Genomic DNA, 10,862 nt, shown 5'->3' on the forward strand with positions numbered 1-10,862 from the left:
CCCAGAGACTATGTACATTTAAAGGTAACAACTACTGTAGTAATCCTGAATTTATTTATTATTTATCCTCTATTTATATTCTAGTTTACAAAAAAAAGATAATGTTCATTAAATCCAGTTGGTTTGAGATAACACAAGTGTTGTTCTGATAGCTCAGCTGCTTTATTGCCAAAAAAAAAAAAAAAAAAGTTTGTGGTGACCTTTCTGTTAATCGTGCAATGACTGGGTGAGTGGATAAGCCTGTAGAAAGACGGGAAGCAACAGTGACTACTGCACAAGAGACTGTTGTCTAGCACATACTTGCGAGAAGTTTTTCCATGCGCGTAATCATGGAACATTTTTAAGAGTCCTGGATGTGTCCAGGGAGCCCATACTACTTCATTCCATGTTTGGATCGGTGAAGTTCACATCTTAAAAACTGAAACCTAAATAAGAAGGGTGGGTGTTGATGGGAGCAGCAGTTGTGGAGAACCGGAGGACGTGCTCTGTGGCTCGGTGTACCAGAGGGCGGGTGAGGGAGGTCCGTGGGCCTCCCCGCTGGCAGCTGCGGCGCACTCTCCTCGTCTCCCACCACTTCGCTGCCCTGTGGCTCTGCTGATGGTACATAGCCACTTCCCAAAGAAATGTCATCCTGCTTTTGGTTAAAAAGCAATGATTCCTGATAATCCAGTCCTGGTTGGATCAGACTAATAACCTTGGAGAGAAGGGCCTTTATAATCTCTTAGTAAGTAGTTTAAACTTTTAAGACCACTTCCGTAAGTCTGGATTTAAACTCAGCAAAATCCATTTTAATATCAGGAGAAAGTAAGTATTCAAATTCTTGAAGTTGGTCCAACAAATTCATCTAAATCCTTAAATCCAAGATTGACTGGTAATTATTGCCCCTTGTAGTAATCTCTCAAAGATTTGTCATGACTTCCTTATAATCCTTTTATATGCTGCAGAAGCTGATGGGACAGTCGGAGAAGAATTCTTTCAGATTAGGATTAAAACCCTTTTTTTTAATAAATCTGTAGCTGTGACTCTAAATTGACCAAGATAGTAATTTATAAAACATGGGTCTCCTTTAGAGACTGAAACACGAAACGTTAAATGTGAAGAGATGCAATACAGGCCTCTTTGTTAAGCTGATAGCATTGGCTTTTTCATTTTTCTGGAGTCCTTTTCTCACTGTAATGTCCATATGTTTTGAAGACTGTTAAGTGCAAAGGAACCACTGTACATTAATTTGAAATGGCAAAACAACTGGTCATTCTTAAGAAAATATCCTATTATTGTGTTTATAGTGATCTATAAGCCTTATCACAAAAATCCCTTCGTTTTATTGCTTAATAGGAGAAGCAAACGCCTGGCTGGATGTTGTAAATGTCACCGAGGTCTCTCGTGTGATCCATGTATCCTCACGTACCTACCGAGAGAAAAACTGTCTGAAATGGCAGCCTTGGAAAGCGCGTTGCTTTCAGTTGTTCAGTCATCTAGAGCCCAGGAAGATCACAAGAGTGTTTTGGTTTCCCTTCCCTGGGGGAAAAATAGTTACAGATGTGACTAAAATTTTCAAGCTGTGAGCTTTTTCCTGTCTCTACAACTCACTTCACAACTGAATGTTCCTGACAGGGGAAGACGACAAATGTCCCTGCTTGTGGGACTTGAAGATTTCTTGCAACTCTTTCCAGCCCAGTATCCCAGTCTCCTTAGCACTGTTAGTTGTCTTCTTCAAATAAAGCAGCATCTAAATTATCCATACCTCCCTGGTGCTGTGTATAAAAAATATAAAATAATAAAATAAAAATAAAATAAAAAATATAAAATAATATCTCTTATTTTACATTAGGATAAACTGAGCTCCTTCCGTTCCATGCTATGTTATAGGAATTTTCAAGCTGAGGTTGGAAAAGGAATCTTGCCGTATTTCACCATGGAACTGTAAACATAGTTGAATAATATGGAACCTAAAGAGCCTTTTAAGCTGTCTTAATAGTGTTAGTGTCACTAAATATTTAAAGAGGAGAAAAACACCTTACATTATCTTTTTTTTCATTAAAATTGGAATAGAAGCAACCAGAAATTTTGCTATTTGGATTCACAACAGAACAAAACAAGTTGATTTAGTTCACAAAGCTTAAGACAGTGAGGTCTCAGATGTTCTTTTAACATAAAAGAATGTATTAGATACCTTAAATAGTTTTAAAGCAAAAGCTAAGGATTCACATCCTATCCTGTCATGTATTTCCTATCCCTTGCCAAACTTTGTTATTCAAGCTGTCTGCGTAGTTTTCTTAAAATCTTAAAAATCCTTCTTAGAGTCTATTAACATCTTACTGAATTCAACCCTTCTAATCTCTTCTACCAAGAGTTTGTTTGATCTGCTGTGGGTACCGCTATCATCTTTGACTTCTGACCTGCGTGGCCTACGCCTGCCCTCCCAGGGGAGGGAGGAAGGAGAGCGCAGTGAATCTCTGAAGCACTTCCATTGCCATTGACCGTTAAAAACTTGACGGAGCAATAACTCTCACTTCAACCGGTGAATATTTGGGGTTTTCAGGAATGGCATTTGCCACCACTTTCGGGGTTTTTTTTTAACCTACATAAATGGAGGAGGAGAGGGTAGTTCTTTCTAGCCACTGAATCTGTGTGTGTGTCAGTAGTGTTGTTTAGGCATTGTTCAGGTCCTCTTTCTGTAACAGCTCTGAAAACGTACTTTTCTTCACTTGGCTCTTTTACGTGCTTTAGATGGTATGTCTGAAACAGCCAAAGAGGTCAGTCAGTTTTTTGCGTTGGTCCTCTTGGGTTTTCAGTGACGCTGGGGTGCTTGTTAAAATATCTGATGCTGCCAGACAGGTCACAGCCTGGGCAAGACCGTGCTGTGCCGCACAACGATGGCTTCCTTACTTCCATGTTGATTGTAGGAGGCTCTTGAAGCTCAGTCACTTCAGTTCACCTGTGGAGATCTGCCTAAACGAGCTTATGCCCACCTCTGCATTGTGAAGATCTCTGATCTGAACAGATTGTCCCAGTCGGTCACCAGTTCCTCAGCCTGTTCACATGCCTCTCAGTAGCTGAACTCCAGCATCCTGTTTGCCAAACGTTCCTTCGGTGTGCTTTCTGGGGGTTTCTCTCACTGTAAGCAGAGTATCCCCACATCCACCTGGAAAACTCACTGGCCATGTGAATCCCAAAGCAGCAGATCCCTTACGAAGAAACCCCCGACACCTCTGACTTGCGTGCTGTTACCCCTGCCCAAGCAGACAGTTCCTTGGTCTTGGTACAAACTTCCAAATCCTGATTTAATTTAAGTCAACAGACTGAGTGAGTTCAAACTCTTCTAGTCTTAAGCTGTACTTCCCGTATGTCAGAACATCCTTGTGTTCTGGTTTGTTTCTGGTTGTGCTGACAGACAGAAACCATTCAGGAAGCTTTAATAAAACCGTTTGCAGCCATTGAAGAGATATCAGATGATGGGCTGCATTACAGGGTGTTAGGAGTTTGCCGGTGCGAACATCAGCCTTGCTGAAGGCTTCTCGCACCTCCTCGGTAAATGGTACGTAGCTTCACTCGCGTGCACGCTGGCTTGTTTGGGAGCGGGGCTGCATTCAGCAGGGCAATGCTGGGATTGCTGTTCCAGCGCACACCTCCAAAACCCGCCCGTCGGTGGTGGTGAGCGTTGGAGGCTACAGCCTGGTCACCCCGTTTCAGAATGGCTACGTCTGTTGTCACTCAAAGATCGGGATGGCGGGGGGGAGTTACTTATTGGTAATTCTCCCGCATGTCTGGTACTGTCTGTTCCGCTTCTTCCAGCGTCCCTTTGCTAAAGGCTGCTTTTTTGGGCGAAGGAGACAAGGTATGAAAACACACCCTAATGCTTGCGCTTGCTCTCCTCAGGGAAGAGACAGAGCAAACCCATGCAAACGGTAGGGCCAGAATGGCTTGTTTTCTAATAGTTTTGCCATACCTAAAATTAGAATAGCTCTGTGGAACACACTTTGCAAGTATCTCCCAGATAAATGCTTTTTTCTCCCTCAAGCATAGCAAATACAAGTAATGCTAGTTACTTGCTTAGCCTGATTTGTTGTGATAATGACAGTCTGCTTTAGAACTCAATCTGAAACAGTATTTCATGCACGAGGATGCATGTTTTTCAGTTTACAAAGTGAGGTGGGGAGGCTTGTCCTGAGAGCTGAAATTTTCCAGCTGTTCGTTGTTCCTTTCTTTTCAGACTTGGTCATTCTGGTAGTAGAAGCAGAAGCACAGTAAGCACCGCAAATGCTTTTCTTCTTTACCCTGTATGTTCTGGAATTTGTGCAGCATTCAGCAAGAACACCACTGTGGGTGCCAAAGAATTAATGTTTTTTAATAACCCTGCAGTGGGATGGCCTACTTTTGCATCAGCAAGTTTATGTCTAACAAGAGACAGATGTTCCCCTCTCCGTATTTCTGTCCAATATATGCTGCGGGATAAACAAACCTGTTGTACTGCTGTATCAAAACTGAGTGTGACTAGGTCCTGGCTCACAGTAATACAGCTTGGAGAAGGAAGGTTTGATAGAGCCTGAGATCATACATATTTATATACTTATTTTGTGTAAATATTTATCTTAAATATTGATATATTAATAAATAAACCTTGAGGTAGAAATTCAGCAATTTCTTGGTTGTTTTGCTTTCCGAAACCAGAACGCAAGTTCATTCAAAGGAGGAGCTTATTGAGCACCTTTCAGTGCACATACTTGTAGCTGCCGTAGTGATTCCAGTTTGAACACATCTCGGAACTGACTCGGGCAACCAAAACGGAGATTCGCAGCTCTCCTGTGAGCGCTCTGCTCCTCACTGCTCCTCCCGGCCACTGGAATGCAACTAACAGACTGAGCAACTGCAACACGAGGATTCACCAGCGGAACGGTTGTGTTTATTCCGTTACTCAACAGCTATTAGGCAGATGAAGTCATAACAGCCACTAAGACCACACAAAATCATAATGCTTGAGAATAAATTATCTTCTCTGAATTTAACCCCAAATTAATAGCCTTTGAATATTCTCCACTCAATTCCTTCACTGCAGTAGAACAGTTTGTCACTGCAGTACGATATTTATAGCACTTAATCTAGTTATTGCTCTGGAAACAATGGTGTGTTTTACTCATTTAGCAGCAGGAACCTGCCATCTGGTACACGAAGTATTTATGTAAAAACCTTGCTGTCCCACAATTCGTTATGTGCTTTTCACAGCTCTTGTTGAATGAATTTATGAACCACGTGTAAGATGTCTTGAAGTCAAAACGGTCTTGAAATGACCTCTCTTTTACAAAGGGAAAGTTAAAGTACTTAAACAGTACATAACATAGTCGTTGATATTCATTGTTTTCTTTAAACACAATTCCTTACACAGTAGGCTGGAAATCACGTCTCGATGCAGTCTAGTTTTTCACAATCATTTGATATCCTCTTCCCAGACTAGCTGTTCTGTAGTTGTTCACAAGTGTAATGTTCAGTTACTGTTAAAAGTATATGAGAAAACTCACTGAATTTTCTAATGGGATTACAGACAACCGAGTGGCCAGTAAATGGTAATGATTTCAGCTGGGAGTTTTTGACTCTTAAGAAAAAAAATAAATCACAACACACTAACCAGAAATCAGAACCTCACCTTATACAAGCTGTATGTATGTATACAGATATATTTTCATGCACGTCATGCATGGTATTTGTGTCTTCGTTCCCTTTCCTGTTTTTCTTCCTTTTGCAATGGTTTTCTGTTCCATTCATTTCCATACTCCTAGCCAGGACCCCAGAAATCCAAAGGATTAAATTAAAAGGAACAAATTCAGTTGAAATGAGAAATATTATTTTCCCAATATAAAACATCTCAACACATTACAACAATCCTTTATCTTTGCAAAGCAGTTGTTTTACTTCTGGCAGGACATAAGCTACCAAGGTACAGACTGTACTTACAGCCTATTAGGTTAAGTGCTTGGCTTGTCATTTCAAACGTGGAATCTAATCAGTCAGTCATGTAACAAACATACCTGAAGCTCTAGGCAGTACAGATGTTCAACAACTTATGTTAAGATACATACTCTGAAAATATGGGCACTTGTTTTCTGATTCAGTCAAGTATCTGTGCTAGTCCTTTTCATACCATCGTCCATATAGAGCAGCTGTCAGTAGGCCAGAAGATGTTCTATTTTTGCTTATGAAATAGTGGTTGTTTTTCCAGCCCATGTGATCAGCAAAGTCCAAGGTAATACCAGATGTCAGCAGTAAAGGAAAGATATAAGGGGTACTCATATTTCCCCATAGCTGGAAATCTATCAGAGCAGTGGCATCTGTAACCTCCTGTCCACAAGTGCTAAAGCTGAGACCACCACACTTTACTAATGCACAGGCCTGGACATAGTATGTGCCATGCACTGTATGGAGCCCATCAAAAACTCCCAAAGCGTATAATTCTTCGGTTAAAACAGTTCTCTGATAATTTAAGTAACAACAAAGGGTATTGGCACAAACCTGGAGCTCTCCTTTTTCCCCCCATACAGGAACGAAAGTAAAATTGTCATACATCATTTCTGCATAAAATAGGGGAGGTAACTGTTCATTTCCTTTTTCTGATACGCTGCCAGGCGCCTCTTGTCCCTCCTTAAAGCAAACTTGATCATCTGTTGGGGTGCTTGTAAAAGTCTTGCATGAGTGATGTAAGTTCTCTCTGAATCTTTCGTTACCCTCAAAATTGTTTTTGTAATCTGTGGTAATCACAGGAATTTCTGCTACTATGAGCTTGCCACCATAACTTTCCATGTTGTGGTAGATGAACGACTTGACTGGAGTGTATATACCACTCCCTGTCATGCCCAAGGTAGGGTGGTGGATATTAGCTGCTAAAATATTGATGTTGAAAGCTGTTGCAAAAGCTTGTTGAAACTCTACAGCAGACAGGAGCGGGAGCTGGTTCATCCAGGCAGTCGGGTAGACAACTTGTTTCAAATTGTGTTGTCTGATGAGGTTCACTGCAGGCTCAAAAAAGAGTATATCAAAGCAAGTGAACATACCAAACTTGCCAGCAAAAGGGGTATCAAAGAATGTATAGTCAGGCTCTGGAGGGGTATCAAAAGCGTACTCAAAATACAGATTGTATTTGCGATACGTGGCTACCAGCATACCGTCGTCATTGAATGCCACGTTGGTATTGAACTGGTATCTTCCATCCGACGGACAGTGAGGATCAGTGTGCTCACAGGGTTGCTTAGTTCCTAAGTTGGCCACAAGGAATATCTTGTTCTTCAGCGCCATGCAGCTCAGACGCTGAAGAACCTGGAAAACAGTATGGGGAAATGTAAGCACTTCAGAATATGGAGGGATAAGTTTTACTTAAGCAGCTATGACATATTTAATACTTTTCAAATTATTATTTTCAACTGGAAATTGAACACATTTGGCCTTATCTGTAAAATTTAAAGGTACTGATGATTCTTGTGATCTAAGCTATTGGAACCTGTAGTTTTCTAGACTGAAAGGTATTTCAGATACTAATTGCAAAATAGCTTTGGCAAAATTCTCTGGGTTTTATTTCCTGAGAAGTAAGTAAATAAATAATCTCTCTATTTCAAGGGCGTTAATTGTCAGACCCTTCTGACTGTTGCAGGAGCACCAATGGCTTTAAAACACCATAGGCCAACTGAAAGCTTTGGCAAGGCAGCGTAACAGATCTGCGTGTGCCTTTAGCTGAGCAAACGTCTAATAATGATCGTTTGCACCTGCAATGGCTTGTTCCTGCAACTAGGTATTTTTACTCCAAATCTTAAAAAAGTGATTACTAGCTACAACTTAGAGAAGCAGAGATGTAAACGAATAGATTTTTGCTTAGTTACAGAAAAGAAATACAAAAAGTTGCAGACGACAGCATTACTGGGATGTTTCTTCCACACCATAGAGAGCTGTACCAAAGACTGCCAGTGCTGCAGTCTCCAAATAGGATCTGAATGGCAAACGAAGTTCTTGCTTGCTTGTGCGTGATCATTGGTGGTAAAGCTTCATAGGCCAAAGTAGGTCACCATTTACAAATGCGATTAAGGTTTGCACACAAATTGTGCTTAATAGGCACATGGATGATTACTTACTTTCATTATATTGACTACTGTAACCTTAATAGGAATAGATAGTTTGTATTACTAAGCATGGTTATTTTCATTTCGGGTTCAGACCAGTTCATGAAAATACTATCTTGTAACTTGCAGGTCACATCTTCTGTAATCACACTTATGTCTGTGCTAAGCTGTGACTTCTATTACATTATAGCAGGTCAAGTCCTGTTACTTGTGCACATTTTACACACAATCACTGAGTCAGAATGTTCTGATGTAACTAAATCATTAAAACTGAGTAACAAGAATGCATCAAAAGTGAAGATACTGCTGTGTTGTTTTATATAAAACAATGTTGTTCAAAATAAAATCACACACAATGTATCTTATTAGAGAGTAATTACCATTTCATAGGTTGGGGAGGAGGAGATGACAAATCCAGATGGCTCATAAACAAGTTAATCTTCTTGCATGTATATATCTAAAACCCTCCTCTGCTAAGAATGAAACCAGCATAAACTGAGAGTTCAAACAGAATCTGGTACTATGAGTTGTTACTCTTGCTTACTTCCCCAAGCAAAACTACTACAGCTAGTTTCCCACTTGGAGCACAAATCTAGCATTCAGTTATTCCACCTCTCTGCAGAAATCATTCCTACATTTACCTCTGTGTCATTGAACAAATATGGCTCTCTGCATGGATTCCACTTCACAGATTGTGAATGCAGAACGAAATCTAAGTAAGGATAAATGGAGCTTCTGGTGAAGTTGAAGCCATGGATTCCATCTTCAGGAAAAACAATGATCTGTGCTCCCTGTATGTAAAACAAAGGCATGTTTTGTAGGCAAAGCAAACCCAACCTAAATATGAAGGGGAAAAAGGGAATTTCATGGGTAAAAAGAGCTAAAGAAAGTTAAGAATAGCCCAAGTATGTTTAGACACTAATGTAGTTTGAAAAATATCTTTTCTTTGACTTCATAGTAGGTGTAACTATGTGTATAAAAAAGCTTTTTTAACCTGACGCATACCTTTAGCTTGAAAAATAACCTGTTTGACATTATTTTAAGGGCATGCAAATAAGAGCAGACTTCAACTAATTTCTTACCAAAAGTAGTCTCCATTCATCATTCAGGTTAAAGACTGATGTTAAAATTTGTCTTAATTTTTTTTCAGAATTCTGCCATTTGCAGATGAACTCTGTCAAAGGTACTGTATCTGTATCAAGGGTGCAGCATCACTTAGTCCGGGCTATATACCTTGGTTAGGTATATAGGGTTGGATAGGGTACTGGGAGTATTGTTTTAGAAACAGCTTAACTGTGGAAGCAATGCAGATTCTGGTAGAAATGTAGCCATGCCAGAGCTAGGCTGGCTCTACCTGAAGTTCAGGGAGATCTGTTCCTAAAGATGTGGTGGATTCCTCTTAAATCAGACACAGCATCAGTCACTCAAATACCTATGATTGTTCAAAAGTCAGTTCAAATGTGTTATCTGTGTTATGGCTTTGGGATAATTTCTGTGTCTTGGATGCAGTACTGCATAAAAGTAGCTATGATGCTTCTGGACTGTGATGCCCAGTCATCATTCTCAAAAAAAAAAAAAAAAAACAAAACACCAAAAAACAAACAAATAACCACTTTTTCAAATGATATAAAAATTGTAATTCTTCTGTTCCAAAACAACAGATTTGTGAAACTTGCAAGTCTTCTTCCCCTTCTCTGCATAGGGACAGTAATGCCTGCCGCCTCTGACTAGAACCAGCTTTGGGTTTTCTTGGGAAGGGAAGGAAAGAAGGCTGTGCATAAGAACAGCCAGAAATACTAGTCTCTCTCCTCTAATTATATTTAGACTGAGAACCATTCCATGGAGGGTAGGAGAAAGGAATGGAAAACTTTACTTCCACAAAGTTGTTAATGGTGGAACATTCATTTCCAAAGCATTTAACTTCCTTAGATTTTAGAAACATTCAGGAATTTCCATTGAGAGCACTGGAATAAAATCAAACACAAAGACAGCCGCCTGTAAGACAATCTTTCAATAAAAACATTCCATTTAAGAAAATAGAAAGGAGCTAGGTATTCAGATCAAACCAGAAAATTAATTTCCCTATACGAAATAACTATAGGCGTGTTTTTCCAAGCTTGGAATAACTCAAGTTAGGCGAGCTGCTAATTGGCCTGATTTTTTTCAGGGCTGCTGGCAGGTCAGAATGTCTGAAAAAGCAGACCATACTTATGTATATAAATACGGCTTTAGTTGCCTGGGAACACAAATGTGAAAGATTATCCTCAAATAGCACTTACTCTATATATACATAAGACACACGCAACTGCTACTAAGCTGCAGCATACCTGTCGTGCAGCAGCCACTGCTTGCTGTTCATAGATGTCTAGGTTTCTGCCCATGAGTTCCAGCGCGGACTGTCGATCAACCAGGGCTGTTGGGCTAGGAGTCAGTATGGACTCGTGTTCATACACGGCAGCAACATAATGTCCCTCCTTCTTAACTCCTCCTGAGACAACTTGACAGCAAAAAAAGCAGACGGCCAGCTTCCAGCACAGATCCACCATGGCGTATGCCATAAATCTAGAGCGAAAAAAACAGGTGGGGTGGGTGGAGATTGAGCAACAAATAGTGCCAGGAATTTAAATTTACCATTATATATGAACTGCAACTGAGACTCTTAACAGTGTTTGAACTGAGTATGTTGTTTTTAAATTCCTGAATGACCATGTGCATGTTGTTTCTAAACATTAAATCTATCTATGTTGGTGCTTTAAATAACTG

At 40.2% G+C, this 10,862-nt stretch overlaps 1 protein-coding gene across 1 annotated transcript; it reads right to left on the reverse strand.

Annotated features, from left to right (window-relative positions):
• Positions 1-6,092: 6,092 nt before the first annotated feature.
• BTD (biotinidase) lies at positions 6,093-10,657 on the reverse strand (the record flags this gene model as incomplete). The annotated part of the gene is made up of 3 exons (XM_082326856.1): positions 6,093-7,305; positions 8,741-8,890; positions 10,427-10,657. 3 exons carry the CDS (start codon positions 10,655-10,657, stop codon positions 6,121-6,123), a joined length of 1,566 nt encoding a protein of 521 aa, XP_082182982.1. The 3' UTR covers positions 6,093-6,120.
• Between the last annotated feature and the right edge of the window lie 205 nt (positions 10,658-10,862).

The sequence above is a fragment of the Platalea leucorodia genome (genome assembly GCF_965183815.1).
Source record: "Platalea leucorodia genome assembly, chromosome: 1".
NCBI lineage: Eukaryota > Metazoa > Chordata > Aves > Pelecaniformes > Threskiornithidae > Platalea > Platalea leucorodia.